We start from the raw sequence: 21,405 nt of genomic DNA on the forward strand, positions 1-21,405 counted from the left end.
TTTGAGTAACTTTAACCCCCCGATAGAACATGTAAAAGAAATATTTACTTGACAACTTTGAGAATAGAATGTATCTGGATAATTGCATAGATGTGTTCCGGGAATGAATGATCATGTTAGTGTGTGTGTAAGGACTGATTTGATTTTCAGGCTGTTATTTTTCTACAAAGGAGTACTCAAATTGGTTTTTATGTTCTATGTAGTGTTTTGGTGTTTTAGTAAAGCATGTCAGTGACGTATAACCAAATGAAAACCTCAAATAAAAGAGGAAAATCTTAACAAGTATTTGATTAACCTGGAACTATCATGTTTTCTGAACTTCGTGGATAGTTATTAGATATATGGAAGGACTTGGAGGACAAGCCAGTTTCCTAACTTGAAATCGAATATTAAAAAATAAAAGGACGCGAATGGTCTCGGTTGAAAATGACTTCGACTTTTTTTTTAAGGTTTCGGAATAAGTCACATTATATATCGCCACATATTAAAACGCTTAACAAATGTCATTGTGAGTGAAAAAGCACATGAGTTGAGGAACTGTAGCGCGCACTATATTTACTCAAGAGGGTACAGTTGTATCCCCCCCCCCTCCCCCTTGTAGATTCGTCACACGGCAGACCTTAACAAATTTAAAGTGGAAAGGGAGATCAACAGAAGTTTAATAAGATGAAGGATCACTTCAACATACAGCATTTTCATGTGCCAAGGAATTCAGATTCTCAAGGATGATTAGCTATGATTACCGATTCAGTTTTAAAAATTAGCATTAAAAAAATGGGGTCGGGAGATACTGCACAGACCCTAAGCGTAAACAAACGCAACAGAGAATTTTCAATGAATATATATCAAATCGGTAATTGTAAAGCATTAAATATATTATATAAAGCCAATTAAAACCACATCCCATTAAGAAGCAATCTGATTATAAAAAAAAAACATGGCTTATTTCGTCATGTGGTATCTCCCTGGGCTATCACCCTCCTCCCCTATCCCCCTGTGTATGGGAGGTTCAAGATTTAATCGCTATTGTCTTATTTATCAGTATATGATACGGCTTACAGTGTATTTTAGGTATTACGAGATGTGATTTACGTGGTTACTTTATACTTTGTGCGACATCATATACAGGAGCTATGTTGCATGATTTTTTAAATATAGATTTTGTACATGTAAAATTGACATACTACTTATAATAGAAAGAGAAGTATTTATCAGATGAAACAAAATTGAATCAAGTTTCATGATATTGCTATGGTTAATGTTACTGATAAATATCTTAAGAATGTTTCTCATTACGATTTGTGTACGGTTATCGTCGTTACTATTCTCTTCATCCTCATTGTTGTTATTAGTAATATTACAATTATTACCCAGAATGTGTATGTTGCGGATGAATTTCGTTTGAAAACCATTATTCTGTAGCATTACATACATTCTCCCTATAATGCATCATACATTGCATCTGTTATCGGGGACAACACCGTCCTATCTTTATGAAAGGGCAGACTGGCATCTCAACTCTGGAATTTTGAGCAATCCAACTCACTCAGTGTATTGTGAGAGGGAGAAAAAATGGTGTACAACAATAAAAAGTACTGCATATATCTTTTAAAATACCAGACAGACGTACAAACAAGTATTAGGTGACAGATTAGAATAAAAACGAGACTAGGCGAATCGGAAAATTTGGTCTAGCTGAGTCGCCTTTTTTCTTTCTTTCCTAAGGTTGGACCACTTTAATACTAGTACCGGAACTGTTTCTATGAAGACAACCTACTACTCTTCCCCACTGGCCCGCCCGGCATCAGGCTCCGCCTCCATATATGAAATTTTGCTTTTTTGAATTCGTTTAATCTAAAGTCGTGCGCGCGCGCGCACACACACACGCACACGCATATATATATATATATATATGTATTTATATATATATATGAAATATATATCATATATATAATATATATATAAAATATATATATATAATACATATAAAACATATATAATATATATTTATAATATATATATATAATATATATATAATATATATAATATATATAATATATATATATAATATATATATATAATATATATATATAATATATATATATATATATATAAATATATATATATATATATATGTATATATTTATATATATATATATATATAACATACATACATACATATACATATACATATACATATATATATATATATATATATATATATATATATATATATATATATATAAAACATACATACATACATACATATACATATATATATATATATATATATATATATATATATATATATATATATATATATATATATATATTAGTAGATGTAGTTAAAATAATCTTATCTGCCACACCCTGAACCGGGCCCTTTTGGTTTGCTACCCACTCTGCAATTATGATGCCAGACCACCCCTGTATAGGTATGTGTATAGGCTTGGTAAAGTTAATTCGGGAAACTACGATTTTCAAAATGTAAACAAGCCGTTTTTCTAACGAGGGAGGATAAGTATATAATCTATTAAGTTGCCTCACAAGTCGTGAGTATTTGCCTAATTCATTTTCGTTAATTTATTCATATCCATAAACAAAATGGGAACATTATTTTTTTGTTATTGAAAGTTCCAGTTTATCATTATAATCATTGACCCAGCTAACAACAAAGAGGTGACGACGCTTCTCTCTCATCGTCAGGTAAGGAATGTGTTTACAAATGTCGAGACGGCATTTTCCCATTTCGTTGTTATATAGGCTTACATATAGCTACAGTATATTGTTAAAATTAATTTATAAAGAATAGAATCATACAAAGGCTGTCTCTTGCCGACAGATATATTAGAATGCGCCGATAATGCCTTCTGTAAGCCATTTGTCTCCAGTTAGTATTTTTTTTTAAATATTCATGCATGTTACCATGGTCAAACAGAGTGATTAAAAGTTGGGATTAAAAAAAAAAAGGTAATTTTCTATATTACGTCCGCATGACCGATATCGACGATTTTGGTATCGTTGGATTCCTCTCACTCTATACAATGCAAATAGATAGGTTTTATTGCGCGCGACAAACTTGGTCCCGATTGCGGGGGCGACGATGTCGGAGCGCCGGACGTAATATAGAAAATTACCCTAATAATTTAACCTCACAGTGAATATAATCCTAGTTATTCACATGACTTTCCATTGCAGGGGGCTGCGCCCCCTGCGAACCCCCCTGGGGGGGGATGCCGCCCCCCAACCCCCGCCGAGAAAACAAAACCACCACGTATTCACGGCAGGATAGAGCGCACACGAACTAGATGCGGGGCCGATAACCTACAATAACCTAGGATTTTTAAGGTACTAACCTGATTTATTAATGCCGCTAATTACTAGGGAGGGTGCTCCTTTGCCGCAAAATGTGAAGGAGGCAGGGTGCGTCCGGCAGGAGGTCCTAGGCCGGAGGATACAGCGACGCTGCAGCACACAGGAAGTGATGCAACCTCACATTCAGGTCCTGGTAGTGCATGAGGAACATGCACCGAGCCAGGTACCCTGCGAAGTGCTTCTTCCTGCGGCCACAGAGCGGTACCTTCCTCTTGGCCTCCCTCCACTGCCGCTCGATCGTGTTCGTATGAGCTTGCGTATCCGGATCTACAAAGTGGTACGAGTGGTTGACGGTCAGGTGCTCGAACCCCTCGTCAGAGAGGCAGTTGTAGGCCTTCCAGCAATCGGAGATGATGATCGACCCCGGGGCGATCCGTTCCTTAATAACTGCAAGGAGAGTGTCGCTGGTCCGATCCTCCACCGGGACGAGGAAGAGATCGCGCGTCTCCCTGCAGATACCGCCGAAGACCCACTGCCCGTCAATCACTCGGCCCACGTTGTACTTGCGGCGCCCGAACTTGCTCTCGTCTATCTCGACGATCTTTCCTTGGCCGCCGATCATACCCTGCCGATCAAGAGCCCAGTGAACCATCACCTCCCGGCAGAAACTCGACCAGTCGGTGAAGGTCGCTGCGCTCAGGCCCAGCTCGTGCCGCATGAGCCGGAACGTGAACCTCTCCCGGACGAAGAAGATCACGAAGATCAGCAGGGTCTCAACATCGAGGCGAGATTGCACAAAGAAAGAGCCCACGAACATCGAAGCAGACCAGTCACACCTCTGCCTCTTCTGCCTCCTGACCGCCACGGCCTTATCATACCTGAATCGTTTCTTCTTCAGGTCTAGCCGTGCTGGCTGCCCGCACCTGCCGCAATCTTTTTCACGACGAAGGAGGCCGTGGCGGAAGCACATATCTAGCATTTTTTCTTGGCTAATGGCAATCTCGCGCAGAAAATCCGTCTCGGAGTACGAGCACCCTCCACACTTGGCCATCGCGGCGACTATGACTGACTTCTGAACGCGACGGTTATTTCGGTTAGGAATACGAATGTCGTTATTCCAGAGGAAGGGAAACTCGACTTTGAGGCCATCGGTGTAACATCGACCCCCGGGGGGGTCGCAGGGGGCACAGCCCCCTGCAATGGAAAGTTATATGAATAACCATGGTTAATATGGAAAGTTGTGTGAATAACCATGGTTATTTTCACTGTGCGTTATATTATTAGTGCTATTTAACCCCGCATTTTCCCTGGAACCTTTCATGCCCTCCCCTGCTATCGGGGCCAAGTTTCTCGCTAACGGGGGGTTAGCGCGCAATAAAAACTATCTATTTGCATTGTATAGAGTGAGAGGAATCCAACGATACCAAAATCGTCGATATCGGTCATGCGGACGTAATATAGAAATTACCATAAAAGTCTTGATAATGTTTACAAAATGACTTTACACCTCTAAGATTAAACTGTTATTACCCCGGTTGGCAAATATGTCGTTTTTCGCGGACGCACCGTAGCGAGCAACAATATATAGGGTGCGACCTGCGAGCAAAGGACATTTATGGTGCGAGCAACAGTGATATTTTCTCTTCAAAGTAATCGACCTAAGAGGAGCGAACTGCAGGCAGCGAGCGGCGAGCGACCAGGTCGTGGTCATTCCAGTTTATTTGAGTTTTTATATAAATATAAATAGTAATACAAACGAAAAGAAAGCAGAAATTAAAAGTTGTCAAAAAAATGAAGAATATTTACTCATAGTAGCGGTGTTATGGTGACAATAATTAAGTGATTGTTATCCATGTTTCCTTTTAGATATGGATGGGCTTTGTTTTGCTTTGTTGTGTTGGTTATGTTGGAATTCAAATATCAGCGAAAATGAAAATTGAATGCGAGCAAAAATGATTATAGCTGCGACTCAAAATTATTGAAAATCGGGGTCACTGCAAGCATTTGCATGTTTCCCAATTCTAGCCATTCCTGGAAAATCAACGATAATTGAGTAAAATACAAATCGTAATATAGTATTAATTGTTTTAAGACAAAAAAAAATGTCATTTATGGTTCGCCGTAACCCGCTCGGGCTGCTCTCGCCCTGCCTTAATCTACGGTGCCTTAACTTGTACCATTATGGCGGTCCCTTGCTCTGTGTGTGGGTCGTAGGAACACTCGTCCGTAAACTACGGCGTCGTAATGCGTTTGAGTATCCGGCCCCTGATTTCTGTGTTAGGGTTGTGAATGTGCCAGCCATTCCTGCAAAATTCACAAACATCATATGATAAAAATTCTTAATGTCTGGCATTATTTATGCCTACGTAGATTATTTATTAGTTACTGTAATTTTCACGAAAGTATTACGTGTTGAACAACTTTCTTATCAACTTGCGAAAGAAATTCCATAAATGGAGAGTGTCTTATTTTCGGCTTTTCTGTTCACTACAAGCAAATTTTACTTTGTAGTATATGGCTGTGGGAAATTAAAACTATACCGATTTGAGAAAATGTAGGTGTGAAACAGGGGCAGTAACTTCACGAGATCCATTTATATCTTTATTTTGCAATAGCATCACACATTCATATTTATTCGCTCATCAAAATCTGAAGCGAGATCATCTCTCAGTTGATTCATTTGTCATGTTGTCTTTTCTGTACATTCTTGTGAGACGTCATGACCTGCTTTCCGAGAGATGGTTACTGATAATTATGTATTTTTTCCTGTAGTGTTCATTTGGAAAATGGCAATGCAAACGTCAGAGACTAAGACCCAAACCTTATTCAACCATCTAAATTGCCGTGACTGGGCGTCCCTCAGCCCCCCGGGAAACATTGCCTTTACCGCGGTTTATGCTATTTGACCTTGATGTTTCTCTCTCTATATATTTTTTTGAGTTGGGAAATTATTTGTAGAAACCAAAAAATTATTCTGTAATCTAAACCAAGAAAAATGTTCCTTTTTACTGCATCGAAATTGGATCCCCATCCATTTTGGGTCTTTTGCTCTTAATGTCCAGGGAGCGGGGTGGCAGAGCGACCATGTATCACCCGAGACGCCCTGGGCAACTCGGGTTAACGGTTCCACGGCATCAGAGTCCACGAGGCTGGCAAGTAGGTCTTCTCCACAATCAGACCAGCCCTTGTCGTACACCGGGTAGGTTGTTGGGGAGATGGAAACAGTTTGGGTACATGTATTGAGGGAGTGACAAGGCTGAGCAGGAATGGGTTTACCATTGAAGTCAATTAGGGTTGATAATGCTTTAGCTTGGGATTTACATGTAACTGACGAGGCGGGAACGATCTGTAGAGGAAACCTTGCTTTTTTTGAGGCATTGCTGAAAGAGGAGAGGGTTATAAGAGTAAGGGGCTGTAGAGGGTATCACAAAAATCGGTCCTATTAGTCTGGGCTAAATGATATTCAGAAGAATAGAGGTTTGTAGCGTGGGGGTAGCAGAAGGGCGGGGACGTTTGGAGGAGGGAGTAGTGTTGAGAGATGGACAGTATGGCTGTAGAGTAGTAAGGGAAGAGAGGTTAGTAAACGAAGAGGCTTAGGGGGTGGCGGAGATGAAATAGATGTTGCGAGAGAAGGAATGCTTTCTGGAGGATGAATTAGCCTGGACTGAGGTAATAGTAGGTATTGAGGAGGGGGTAATATTCAGAGTCGTGGTCAGAGTAGAGCCGGGGGTCGGGGAATCGGGAGAATTTAAATCTGTGGGGTTTATAAAGGGCATCATTGACCCTAATAAGGGTGATGTCTTCATTACTGGCGATGTTAAGCCTGGAGTATGTTGGATAGAGAAATGGTCCACCCCTCAGGATCCTCTTGGTAGGTAGAGGCTAGATAACTACTCGAGAAAACCGTGTCTCGTTTAAAATCTGTGTTTGGGGGTCGCAGATGCGTCTAAGATTTGAGGAAGGGGTCGAAGGTGTAAAAAGATCGAGAACCATTGATGTTGCGGATTTCCAAGTTGACTAGTAAGCCAACGTACAAAAACCGCTGACGACAAGTAGACCAAGATTCAAATCATAAAGAAACTAGTAATCCATCCCAGACTTTACTATTCCTGTTCATTTAGAATCTTTTTATTCTAATCAGCTGATCCTGAATACTGGTTTCCATGTTTTCTATATTTTAAAAAATTGAACTTTGCTGCCTTGAACACTACATATATAACGTTTTCTTTGATCTGGGTACTCGAGTCGCGAGTGTATTGCCAGTTTTTAAATTCCTGAGACTGGACGGAATATAATTTCAGTTCTGCAGAAATATGTTGCCTGTTGACTCGGGGTCATGTGTTTATATCAGATTTTCCTTGCATCATCTTGAATTTGGAATATTTAAAGGTGATATTTTATATGTGAAAATTAGCGTTCTTATTCTCCTGACCTTGCACCATCTTTCACCTTTTTCCGTCCATGCAGTACTCTTTAAAGGGCAAACGTCTCTAACATGCTGAGGTGACTCGAGTCGCAAGTATATTGTCATTTATTCATTCCTGTTTTCTACATGATGAGGCACTGAATTTTGAAGTCACTTTACAGCTTGAAACGCAACAGGCGGACTTTAGTATTAGAAAACATGTCATGAATTCAGGACTATAATCATGACCAAGTAGAGTTGTGTATCTCTAATGAAATTTCAGCCTCCTAGGATAAGCAGAAGTGAGTCCGGGGAAATTCTTAATAAGCGCCCCACGTACACATGATCTAAATTGCCACACGGTCAAATATTGTTACCAAATCTCGTCCCAATTTAGTTTGACAGTGTGTGGTGGGTATGTCCCCATAAGCGGTACTCAAGGCAGTACCGCTATAGACCGCAAATCAAGAATTCCCGATAAAGATAATAGGTACTGCCTAATCTGGTAACACATAAGAAGCGAGAGAATTACATACAGTTGGTAGGACTCCGATCGTGTGGACGAGACCAAATTTAAATTTGATCACTAAACCATCTTTTTCGATATAATAGTGTTGCACATTTAGTAAAAACAATATGCCTGTATGTCAGCAACGGGAAAAAGGGATGTGGTAGAGGATATGGTGGAACGCTTAGATATAGCTGGTAAAGTGGGAAAGAGGGGTAGCCATTTGGGAAAAGGTAGAGATGGGATTATCTGGAATTAGACAGGAAATGGATTTTTGACTGGGAGAGAGAGTAGAGTTAGGATGGTTTGGGGTTGAGGGAAGAGATACTAGGGGGATGCCGAGACATCTTGAGATGATGGGAGGGGAGCAGAGTGAAGGACAATTTTGGAATAGGTAGAGAGAAAACCTCGATTACTTCCTGTCTAGCTTCCCTCAAAGTGAGGCCTAGTTTGAATCTGAGAACTGCTACCTCACACTCGAGCAAGTAGGCATTGCATCTCCTGTAAAATACATTATGGGATATACCACAATTGGCACACGTGCATGACTGAGCAGAGCAATTTGAATGGTCATGATCAGGTTGAGCATATAGAGGGCAGCGGGCTATGGAGCGAGTGTTTGGCTGGGTGGCCAAAATGCCAACATATCTGACCTTGATAAGGAAGGGTCGATATGGTCAGACAGGGCAGGACACCATCAATATTAACTTTATTGGGGAAATGATGTTTATGGAAGCGAATCTTAGCAATACTGGTGTAGGACTTTGGGAGGAATAGTGTAGCACTGTACTGTCACTGCATCATACTCAACCAGGCAGGCGAGCAGGTTTTCAGTTGGGGAGACGGAAACGGTTCCAGTGCAAGTATTGTGAGAGGAGTGAGGTCCGGCTGGAATAGGTTTGCCAGTAAGGTAAGTCAGTGTAGATAGTGCACGAGCTTGGGACTCGGATGTATTTGTGACAAGGCGTGAACGATGAGAACGGCTGCGAAAGGAAACTTTGCCTATTTGGAAACATTGTTGGAAGAGAAGGGTATTGTCAGAGTAAAGGGCTGTTGAGGGAATCAGAAAGAATCGAGGTTTGTAGAGGCGGAAGCAGTAGAAGAGCGAGGGTGGGAAGACGGCGTCATGTGGAGTGAGGTAGTACTGTGGGGAGAACAGTAAGGATGAAAAATAAAGGGGGGGGGGGTAGACAATGAAGAAAACTGTGCAACAGGAGATGGAGTGGAAGACGTTGGCAGAGAGGAAGGGGTATTTTCTGAAGGTTGGGTAATTACCTGTCTGGATAATTCGGAATATAATTCCTTAATGCCCTTAAAAAGGGTCAAAATTAATTACCGGCCATGATGAGCCTGTAATAAGTGGGGAAAGGAAATGCTCTACCCCAAAGGGTTCCAATAGGAAGTAAGGGCTAGGCTATTAACCAAGGGAATACCGTCCCCATGGCTCCCGGAGGCCGTTCAGGACTGACAGAAAGACCGCCTTTCATCCTTTTAGTACGACTCTCACACCTACATTGGGCCTCAGTCTCCGTCTCCTAAGCCTCCCCTTCCCCCCCAGCAACAAGAAGTAAGGAATGGGGAGGGAGGATATAGTGCCCAGATATCTCATAGAAAATCAGCATACAACAAGTCTGAGGTAAAGAGAAACAGCTCCCACTAAAAGTGCTATGATTTAAAGTGTCGACCTCTAAACATTTGTACTTGACAGAAAATCCTAAAATATCTAGATAAAATGTTCAATCTTACCATTTATAATGCAATCTATCACAATTGCTTCACTGTCTTGAAAAGGACGTAGGCAGTTATCGGATATCTTTATTTACTTATTTACTGAAGAATTGCTTTATCATCTAAGGTCATTAGCGGTTTATTCAAAATATACCGATAGGGTGAGGATTGGGGCGAACCCCCTAGGTAAGATTTTTCTTTCTTGTTTTTCTTTTTGTTCATATAATAATGTATATGGATTCCCAGTATGGTTTACGGGCAAAACAAATAAATGTGCCAGACATCAAAGGCCATACAGCACTATGATACAGTATTCTGGCGAAGAGGTTTCAACTGAGTTAACATTTAGGACATATGTTAGATGTCGAGGCGTGTAGAGCGCTGTAGATTAGTATGGTAGTGAAATGGTTAATGGTTAATAGCAAAATAAATGTGCTAGTGCTATAGGTCGTATAGCACTATAGGAAAGTATATTAACGGAAGGGTGAAGGGTGATAGTTGCTATGCGTCAACTATCTAGAGTAATCTTGAAAGGTTAAAGATGAGTAAAGGAGTTTCTGTGTGAATGGGCTACCGTGGGTCTAAGTAAGGGAATTACGTAAGGGCTTCACGTGTATCCAGGAGGGAGTGGAAATGGTAGAGGGGATGGAGGGAGGGAGAATGTACTTCTACTTGGAGTTCATGGGGATGGGTTGTGTTGGAAGAGAGTAGGAGGGAGGGGTGTAGGGTGAATATGGGTAGGAATTGGATGGATATCGGCAGTAGGCGGAATCGAGGGGGTTAGGTTGTGTTGAGAGGGAGCAGGAGGAATGGGTGTAGGCGGAATATGAGCATGAGGAGGATGGATATCGGCAGTCACTTCGAGCGTGGAGGGAGCATGAATTGTGGAATTTTGTCTCAAGTTTTGAATATCTTCTATGGTTTCTGCACTGGAGTTGGTTGGAGAGTTTTGTGAGACAAAGGTTTTCTTATGAGGAGAGGGGGGAGAAGAGACTGGTGTCTGTAGAATAAAGACAAAGGTAGGTGGAGGTGAGTGTGCGGTAGGGGAAGAAGGGGGGGAACGTTTAGTCTGCTGCGGGTAGTGCGGGGAGGGAGAGGGGGTGATGTTGGGGCTGTAGTTGCGATTGGAGTGTCTGGATTTAGAGTGGCAAAAGAATTTGCCAGGGGGAGGCAGAATGTAGAAGTGGAAGTGGGGAAGTAAGTAAGTAAGTATAGGGAAGGGTGTAGGAACATCTTGGGGTGGAGGGGGAAGGTCAGAGCGAGCGGCATTACTAAAGCAGGGAGTATGGGAGAAACCTTGTCGGCGTGCTTCCTGTCTGGCTTCACGTAGAGTGAGACCATTTTTGTATCTGAGTTGCTACCTCAGACTCGAACTTGTGGGAGAGCCTCTATAAAATACATTACGGGGGCCGCCACACATGTGCGTGTTTGTGCAGGGCAGTATGATCGGTTATGACCGGGTTGGGCACATACGGGGGGCATCGGTCTGTGGAACGGCAGTGTTTGGCAGGATGTACAAAGCGCCAACAGTTTTGACCAAAGACTATATAGGAAAGACTGGAATGTCAAGCAAAATCCTGTGCGTAATGTGCCGTCAGCGCAATAGATGGCATCTCGTGACGTCATCTCATACCGTCTGTTTGTTTACATAGAAGCGCGAAAACTGGAATGACAGTTCCGACAATGTCAGGAAAGTCTCATCCTTGTTCTGCTTGTAAAAAACAAACGGAAAAGAAAAAATAACTTGTTTTCATGTTTTTCTCCCAAGGAAAAAGAAAGGTTTGTAATATTCATGTTTTTTAAAGGTATAAACTTCGATATGTGATGTTCAGATTAACTTCAGTAATATATAAACTGGATCAAATGAAATTATTTTGATTGGAAAAGGTGTCAAGTATTTACGCCCCTCTAAAAAATATAGGCCAAAAATCGACTTGATATTATATTGTGAGCCTTTATCTACAATTAAGTAAGCTGATATATTTGACATCAATAGTGAAAAAAAAATCAAATTAGAAGAAAAAAAAAATGTTAGGCTGATCGAGTTAAATTATAGTTATCACCCAAATCAGAATATATATTGATTTGGTATAGTAGGAACAAACAGAAAAATAGAAAAAGTAAAATAAGCTCAAATGTTGACAGGACAACGACGGGTGGCTTGTTTCGAGCTCCTGGCTAGAATATAAAAGGTGTAGAAAATGCATTTTAGTCAGCACCTAGAAAAGGAGATTAGGGGACAGAGCCCCGAATCAATCATGGAAAACTTCAAATTAATCTCAAAGTCAAACGGTCCTAATGTGAAATAAAAATGTATGTTTTGGCCATTTATTTGTAATCTTTTAGTATTAATCTAATAAGAAATATTGCAATATTTTTCTTTAATTTATCATACTTAATTTATATGTATTGATGCATGTTTGGCAATGTGATCATATATGTAAAACACTAATGTTATGTTACTGTAGGCTTATAGGTTTATTGCGTCACGTGATTTAATGTCCTGTGTATGGTATGTGGTATACGCCGTATGTGTACTGTGCATGTTTGAACTGCTATATTAGGGTTGTTAACCAGCCCTAAATAGCCGAATGGTTCAATAGGGTTGCCCTCGTGCTTTGCGGACGCCTATTTATGAACCTTTTTCTTCACATTAAAGAAGCAAGCTGTCAGAAGCTTTTAATTGCATCACAGACATTTTTTTTATGAATTACATGAAGAAAATAAATGCTACTACAAAGTCACAATACAATATATATATATATATATATATATATATATATATATATATTATATATATATATTTTTTTATAATAAATAAATAAATAAGCAATTCACAAACCCTCTGAATAGATCTGAACTGACTAAGACCATGAGCGCGAGTGAGCACGTTCCCACTGAACGATGTCGGCTGTTTAGATGGGCGTCGAGTCAACAGATGGCGCTGGTGGACGGCCGCGGGGCTCTCATTTTTTTTTAATGAGTTAGGTGGCATGTTTCCTGTCATTCGTATACGGTCTTTGGTTTTGACATTGCCATTGTCCACCAATGTATATACGAAAGGGTAGGTCATGTGTACGGAAAGTAAATTTGACAATGTTGGTGGATTTCCTTAGATGACCTCTAGGAGGAATGGAATAGCACTGTGCTGATATCAGATCATGGTCTTTGAGGCAGTCGAGTAAGTACTCTCGACAATCTGACCAATCGATATCCATACGGCAGCTTGCTGGGGAGATAGACAGTTCCAGTACAAGTATTATGAGTTGGATGATGTTCTGCAGGAAATCAGTTAGATTTGGTAAAGTTATAGCATATAAAGCTTGTTTCAGATGTAACTATTACGAGACGGGAACGATCGGGTCGGGTACGGAAGGGGACTCTGCCAACTTGCTCTTGGAGACATTGTTGAAAAAGAAGTGTTGCCTGAGTAAGAAGCTGTAGGAGGGATCACGAAAAATCGGTCCCATTTGGCTGGACTAAGAGTATTTAAGATATTGGTAGAGTTGTGGGTGGTAGAAGGACGAGGACGAGTGGAAGAGGGAGTATTGTTGAGGCGGTAGTATTACGGATAGATGGAGAATAAGGCTGTAAGGTAGTAATAAGGGAAGATGAGGTGATTGGTGAAGAAGGCTGTGGGGGGTAGAGTTGATGAAGCTGAGAAGTTGGGAGAGTAGGAGTCTCGACTTGGGTGGACAATGCACGAATAAGCATTGAGGAGTCGGTAGTAAGGAGCCGGGAGTTTGAATTGGTGGAGCTATTTGATGAAGGGGCAAGCTTCGTTGCCTCTAAAATGGGTGTTACACCATTACTGGCCATGGGAAGCCTCAGCTATGTTAGGGAAATAAAGTCCACCCCTCAGTGTCCCCTTGAGGAGTGACGGCTAAACAACAAAACGAGAATACTGTGCCCATGGTTCCCGCAGGCCGTTCAGGACTGGCACAAGGTCGGCCTTTCATCCTTTCAGCACGGCTCTTACACCTTAGAAAGTGGATAGAAGAAGGGGTTGGAAAAAGGACGGAAACGGAAGAGCTGGAGGGAGAAAAGGGCGTGCAAAATTAGTTGAGTCGAGGGCTCAGGCCCTAGGCAGGGGAGATCCCTGCATGGGTCTTAGTCTCCGTCTCCTAAGCCCCCCCCCCCCCCCGACGACAACGGGCAAGGGATTGGGGGGAATGATGACTAACAAAGATACAAACGTAAAAAGCAATCTCTTGCAATTCAGACTGATGTACTTTTGAGGCTCGAAGTTGGCGTTAATTTTGGTCTACAATCGGGTCACGAGGCGAAGTGACTAGCTCCAAACCAAACCTCACTACACACAGCTTCGCGAAACGTATTGTGAAGTAGACCTTTCACTTTTTTTTGCCGCGAAACCTCCTAGTAAACCATAGGGATGATAAAATCGCTGGTAACTACAGTAGTTGCCAGTGTAGACGGACAGCGGTGGTATTCACTGACAACTAACCATCGAAGTTACCACGGAAAACTTTACTAATGGACTGAGCACTGGTTAGTCTGCTGGAAGAGACGATGACATTACGAGTTGCTTTCATGTAACCAGGTAATGAAAACGTTAAACGATTATAACAATTTCTGCTTCTGTCGGCACTTCGGCAAAGGGCAACAAACTCCTAAATGCAAGGGCAAAAATTAGTGGAATATTTTCTTTGGCGATCGATTTATAAAGGTTGTCTTGGTCTACGTGGACTGTTATTTTGGTTTACGGTAAAGAATATATTAATATAAGTGCTTGTATTGGCTCCTATTTATACAGTAAATAGTCAGGGTGGTGCATTAACATCCCGCAGGATTTTTAATACGTGTTATTTTCTTGTGCATATGCTTGTTTTAGCTGCTAGCAAAACTTTAAAAATATGGTGTCGAGTTTTTACGCGTTCCGTGATTGTCTTCTTTAAATTAAGAAGAAACCTTAAAGATTAAGTATAATGCTCGCAGATTGGTGGAATTGCTTTATTAGACCCCTCTGCTACAATTAGAATGAATGGATTTATGATTGTAACTGGCGGTGCGAGTCGCCATCTCTTTGATTCTCACCTTTACCATCGCTAGTAAATGCGTTACTATTGTATGTAGTAAATCCGGCCCCCGTTCCCCCGAACGGTTCCCCAGGTTTAGGAGATCCCAAATAAAGACATCTTGTTAGGGGGCCCTGAGGCTTGGGAGATGCACGAGTCAAGTAATCTTGGCTTTTATCACGAGCGCAGGAACGCATTACCTGGCTTCCGTGAGTGTTTGCTAGAAATGCCTGGTATTTCAGAAATTTGCTATAGCCTCAACGTCGAACATAGGTTGGAAAAAGAAAATCTTGGTCCGGAACGTTTTTTTTTTTTGTGTACTGAATCCTCATACAACCATAAAGTACAATACCATTGCAAAATGCAAGTTTTGCATATTTATGACAAATAATCGAAAAATAAAGGAAAAAATACAATTATCTTCAAGAATATGCGAGTATCTAGTATCTCAAAGACATTAAATGGTTGTTGAGAGTTGGTCCTTCCCATCACATTCAATTGAAATTATTCATTCATAGCTGGCGTCAGATCACGTACTTTTATCTAAAGATATGTATATATGTAGTTAGGAGATATCTGCAGAAATTAATATTAAGTATATATCTTTGCAATCAAACTGTATAGCAAGACCAATAGGCAGCAAACTCACTAATGCAGACATATAAAGCAACGAATTGCAACTTTGGAATTATCCGAGGTCGTTTTTAAGTTCCTTGTAATATGCTGAATGTCAGGTCAAAAAGAAAAACTTGGAACAAATATTATTAAGTACATTCCTCCTCTTTGATCGTAGAACAAATATAATTGTATAAATACTATAAACTAAGTGACCAACCTCTTGATAATGAACATCTCTTCCATGTATGCATATGAAAGTGTAAGGTTTAAGAAACATTAACCGATTTAATTTCAATATTTACATCCTTCTCACATTGTAACAAAGGAAGTACTATTAAACACACATTGCTACAAGTATTGCAACTTTTTGCTGATTTACACTGATTTTAATGTGTTCCATATAAGGGATACTCCCATAAAGATGAAGCCAATTACTATCTGTTCCTTACTTTCGTTGTCTTGAAACAGCAACATTTAGCTTCCCATGCCATCTTATAAATGAACCTAATCGACCTATAACAAACTTTCAAACATATTCTCTTTCAATACCGTGCCTTTGTAAACTGCCATTTGACAGTCTTTTGAAACAAAAAATGGGTATTATAATCTTATTTCTAACATTTGAGCAGTCACATCAGTCAGCCGTTTCTTAAGGAATGACAAGCCCCGTCCACAAGAGCGTACAGCGAATGCAACTCGCTGCTTTTGTTTGCCAGCAGACTGGGAAGATGGTCGTGGAAGTGGAGTGACTGCCAGACCCGATTTACCATGTAATTATTAGATTACTATACTAGATTTTGTTGAACATATGTAAGTAATAAACAAAGAGGAGATGAATGCAAGAGAAGAGTACGAAAGGAAAGGTTTGAAAAAAGGGGAGGGAAAAACAAGAACAAGGGGTAGGGGTGGAAGGCTCACAATTCAAAATTTGCCAAATCAACTTGCCAGACACTGCTGTGCGTGGTGACACTGTTCGTTCGTGCGGACGAGGCTTAAGGGGAAATATATGTATTATATTCTCTCAAACGTAGTAAAACACTTGGTCTCCAAAGAATACTAGTAAGAAAAATAAGCATTTTTAACCCAGCTGGTTTTATAATGAAACTATGGATTACGTAGTTATTACTTATATGCCTGTAATTTTCACTACCAATTATGTTGGAGTGATGAATATCGCAATGTTCATCAAATGCTTTGTCAAGTGGCTAGTTATAATTATTTTTCTGCCGATGAATGAGAAATACTTCAGCTGAGGACAGCTTGAAGTCGAGGAATGATATGTATATCTAAATAAAAATGTTACACTTATTCCAAGTAGTTTGATTCTAAAAATACTTGGAATTTTATTAAACATAAAGCATGGTCTTGTGAATAACACAATTTATTTTCCAGAATGAAGGACAAGTCACACTACTACTTGTTGGATTGTTACTTTTACCAGAAACAACAAATTCATGCATCCAACCTTTTTCTAAGGTTTGGAGATGTTATTTTCTCACAAATATTTTCTTGGTACAATACATAGGCTTCCGTGAAATTGCAGAGTAAATCTATGGACAGCTCACACATACAGCCACGTTAATATAACACTCTATACAAGTAATGGTAACATTTGTATAAAGGCTGAGTAAAAAGTTCTCCACTGAAAACCACATGCGAAATTTATTTTCAAACTAAATTTTTAACAGAAACAAAGAATTTGTTTTGTGTTGAGCGAGTGAGAGAAAGGTGGTGATGGCGTAGTGACAGCATTGGAAGTGTTCTTACAGACTACTACTTTATATACCCTGGCTTACTCCTTCACAAAGTCTGTCCAGAGAATCACTCGAGGAGCTGGTGTATTTTTTTTTTTTTATACATCTGTAGTGTCAAGTTAAATACAGGTTTGAGATCGCACACACACGCACACACATTTCATACATCTTGCATAATGGCATCAGTATTATGTATATAACCACTTGAAACAAAAAGAAGAACAAGGCATACAGAATATCAGGATTATTAACATCATTTGAGAGCAAATATTACATCGTGTTGATGGTTATAGTACAGTCACGTCCCCCGTCAGTTTAGGGGGCTGACGGGGGAAGCCTTCACGGGACCACCTCACCAAGATTACAGTGGAATCATATCGTAGCATCACATCAACAATTACACCCAGCTCATGGACATTGTCCAATATTTCATGTGTTTTCACATCCTCTTGTAAATTAGAAATAATCTCATGATACATACAGTTTAAACAAGCATAAATATTATCCTTGCAACATATAATCAGCACCCTAGAATCAGTGAGACAGACAGCACCCCAACAGCGACCTCCAGACGAGGTCTCATTCACTGCCATCTGACGGTCTGAGTTCCTGAGTAACTGTGATGGTCTCACACCAGTCTAGTAGAATTTATGTAAATCGTGGTGATGGTTACGACAGGCGTGACAAATGATCACACCTTCATATCCAAATACATGTATACTTTGGGGGCTATTTATCTCAGGTACTAGTGGTAGACATTCCACCCTGAGTCCGAGATGAAGGACTTTCCACTCTTGAAACTTGAAATAGGTTGGTGCACCAAAAGGAGCCAAGGCGGTAGTTTCTATCCAGGTTTGATTTTCAGTGAACTAATGTGCTTTAACTCCCAGCCTCGTATACGTGTCTTTTAATATAGTATGAGCTACAGGGATGTAAACATTTTTCTTCACTTTTCCTATATTCATACCGAATTGAATAGTATGTCTAATTAGCATTGTTTGAAGTGCATTTTTTCCTTCAGCTCATTTATGTACATTTTGCCTATATGTCCAACGCTTACAAATTCAAATTAATTTTAAGTCGTATCATAAATTATGGTATGTTTTGTCTAATAAAAATAGACCAAGGTTACATGTCTGAAATAAAGGTTTCCAAACGAGCTCACACATTTCAGCAAATTAATAAAAAATGCAAACAATAAAAACAATAAGACATGATTTTCTTCATATATTCTTTTATATCAACGAAAAATCTTTGCTTCTTTCATTCGAGGACCTGGGAGTATCGTTAACCCTTTAGTGTACATATTAGGCTTTGTCATCCAATTGAAAATAGGAAGGTCACTAACCCTGGCTCCATTTCACTTACCATAAAAATGAACAAACAAGTCCTTCTGTAGCTTCTTCAAAAATTATCTAGACTCTGGATATCAAAAGAAACTAAGGAACTGTTAAGTTATCATTATATTAACTTATTAAATATAATGTAATAGATGATTTACTATCCCAGAAAAGAAAAGAAAAATTAAGGGGAAAAAAAAAAGAAAAAAAAAAAAAAATGAAATTATACCTATGTGATTTTTGATGCTTAAAACATAAATGAAGTGACAATGACAGGCAGTATTGAGTAGTGACAACACAGATGAGGGTTATAGGCCTACATGTGTCAGCATTTGCAACAACTTTTCTTAGGAGGAATCTCCCTTTTTTTAACTCCCATGATTACTGGGTGACTAAGACATTAGTCTTGCCATTATAAAACCTGAATATACTACTTCCAACTATCATGAACTTTCTACACATTTCGAACTGCAAAATCTGATGACCTTGTGATGAATAGTCTTGTGCTATTTTAGGTGGTTCAATGGAAGATGACAACCTTCATCTTGATAATAAGATTACAACCTTAACAGAAGAGCTATTGCCATCCTCCAATGATTTAATTCAGTAAATGCATACTGGAATACCAATAAACTTCTAGACATAAATAAGACCAAGTAAATAAGAATATGGTGTGCAATACAAGTCAAGGCCAATAATTTTCTCCTTTACAACAGGATGACCTACTGTCTTGGTACTTTTCCCCTCACACCACTAACATGCAGCAATAAAGCCTTGGTGCTCACATAGAAGGATCAAAGCTGTAGTCCAAAGCTATTGGCCAAAGGTTGCACTCACCTTGTCTTCCGCACCTGATTAACAGTAAATGAAACTATGTCTTTTGAGGCTGGCTCTTCGGATCTCTGGCTAAACTAGAGGTATTAGGTATTCAAATTTTGCAAGCACATTTTCAGCAAAGCTTTAGTATGTGACTTGGGCTAAAGCTTCATGCCCACTGGCCAATAAGCAATTTCAGACGAGCACAACTATTGGCAATTACAACGGCAAATGGAAAATATGGAAGCCATGACTTTGTAATAAATTCTTTACTATCCAACACTCATTGACAACCAAATCTCTGGTATAGTGTTTAAATGCTTCTATAACAAGAGCACTTCTTTAAAGGAAAATGTTATCGAGATTGTGTTTTGTACAACACAGAACCAAGCTCAGGACACAGTATTCCAACATACACCTACCAGGCAATCTATCACTCACTCCCGTATACCAAGTCAACAATTGTATATCGCTTAAAACCAAACCCTAGATTAGGGTCACTATCAATATGGACATTATTCACCTCTGTACATGTTCACTCTCTTGAAGTCATCGAGATCTTAACACAGTACTAGCTCATTTGCAGGATGCAATCTCCTATGTTAAACACTCATAACAACCAACTAGTAACACATTTATTGTCACACCTCTGCTGGTCAAACAATGCTCTTTACATCACTAGTTTACCACTGATTTATGAGTTTCATTTGTTTTATATCACTTGCATATCAGCCAAAACCAATACAAAAGTCCCAATTTGTAATAGGTTCCCTGGCTGGTTATAATCACATCCCCAGAGATTTGTCTAAAACAAGTGTTTGTCACTGGCACACTCACAACCTGTGTCGCAGCAGGGGATGGGTGGCAGGAGTACACTTGCTCCTTTGGGCCAGTTCACACCCTCATATACATATTCACATATTAAACACCTCTTTTCCTCTACATGGATCAAGTACACTTCAGCACGAAGAAAGACTTGTTCCTTAGGTCACAGCCAAAACATTGAGAGGTGCCAATAGTGCAACCTTAGGTTTGTTTACGACAACACTGCCACAAACAAATAGTTGTGGCCATAATGTTCTGTAGTAATTACAGCCTCATTTTCAATCTATGAGGAACCAATGTCTTAAGTTAATTTAAATATTTGTCCTCTAAGCAATATGCAATGAGAGGGCTGTCCTTTATTTTGATTCAGCCACGAGACAAGCACTCACATATACACACTCAAAAGAAGCAGCTACATAGTTTCAGATGTAGCTTTTCCAAATTTTCAATAATGTACAAGGCTATCATAGTCAAAAATAAACTCTCAACTGTACAAGTAAGCAGGATTGCCCCACGTTTGGCACCGGTCACACGCTCTCCAGACGGGCAAATTGCATACGGGAGCAAACAGCACGGTTATGTCATAATTATGTACATTAAATGGCAGACAGCTTAGGCACTGGAGAAGGATGATGCAGCCACTTTTGATGCAGCAACACAATGCTGGGCAACAGTGTGGGGTGCAGGGTCACCAGGCTGGGGGAAGTTACACTGTATATAGCTACCCTTTTTACACCACTTGCCAAAGGACACCAACAGCAGAAATTGCTGACTTCCATGTTGGTATGTGTGAGGGAAGCAGCATACTTGAAGAGTTATCTCCTCATCCCTTTTGTTCCTCTGGCTATGGTTACCCAGCCTGGTGGGCGGCCTCTGTCTCGGTGGATCTCTCACAGTCACCTTCATTTCGGTGACTTTGGTCTTGCAGAATCTCTTGGCCTAAACTTTGCAGAACCCATTTCACCTGAGAGGCGGTTTTCTCGAGGTGGCCCATCCCTCCTCAAAGGCTTGCCATCACGCTCTCGGGGCACTAAAACCTTCTCTGTTGGGAGTTTGCAGA

The 21,405-nt window shown here is 40.1% G+C and overlaps 3 protein-coding genes across 3 annotated transcripts in view; 1 reads left to right on the forward strand and 2 right to left on the reverse strand.

Annotated features, from left to right (window-relative positions):
• eIF1 (eukaryotic translation initiation factor eIF1) overlaps nucleotides 1–282 on the forward strand; it is a 9,352-nt gene extending 9,070 nt beyond the window's left edge. Inside the window, exon 4 of the mRNA XM_027372660.2 lies at nucleotides 1–282. This exon is cut by the window's left edge and continues 359 nt beyond it. The gene's annotated coding sequence lies outside the window, so the exon portion shown is untranslated.
• A 3,160-nt stretch (nucleotides 283–3,442) lies between these two features.
• Nucleotides 3,443–4,285, reverse strand: LOC113804615 (uncharacterized). Its single transcript, XM_027355506.2, has one exon. The coding sequence runs from the start codon at nucleotides 4,283–4,285 to the stop codon at nucleotides 3,443–3,445; it is 843 nt and encodes a 280-aa protein (XP_027211307.2).
• An 11,001-nt stretch (nucleotides 4,286–15,286) lies between these two features.
• Nucleotides 15,287–21,405, reverse strand: part of Larp4B (La-related protein 4B) — a gene marked incomplete in the record, with an annotated part of 45,831 nt that continues 39,712 nt past the window's right edge. The window contains 1 exon segment of the mRNA XM_070130467.1: nucleotides 15,287–21,387. Within this exon segment, the coding sequence (XP_069986568.1) occupies nucleotides 21,248–21,387 (140 nt within the window).

The sequence above is a fragment of the Penaeus vannamei genome, chromosome 15 (genome assembly GCF_042767895.1).
Source record: "Penaeus vannamei isolate JL-2024 chromosome 15, ASM4276789v1, whole genome shotgun sequence".
Classification (NCBI taxonomy): domain Eukaryota; kingdom Metazoa; phylum Arthropoda; class Malacostraca; order Decapoda; family Penaeidae; genus Penaeus; species Penaeus vannamei.

What these genes read in the sequence shown, in the direction of transcription:
- LOC113804615 (XM_027355506.2), bottom strand. Translation starts at nt 4,285, where the DNA reads ATGTGCTTCCGCCACGGCCTCCTTCGTCGTGAAAAAGATTGCGGCAGG.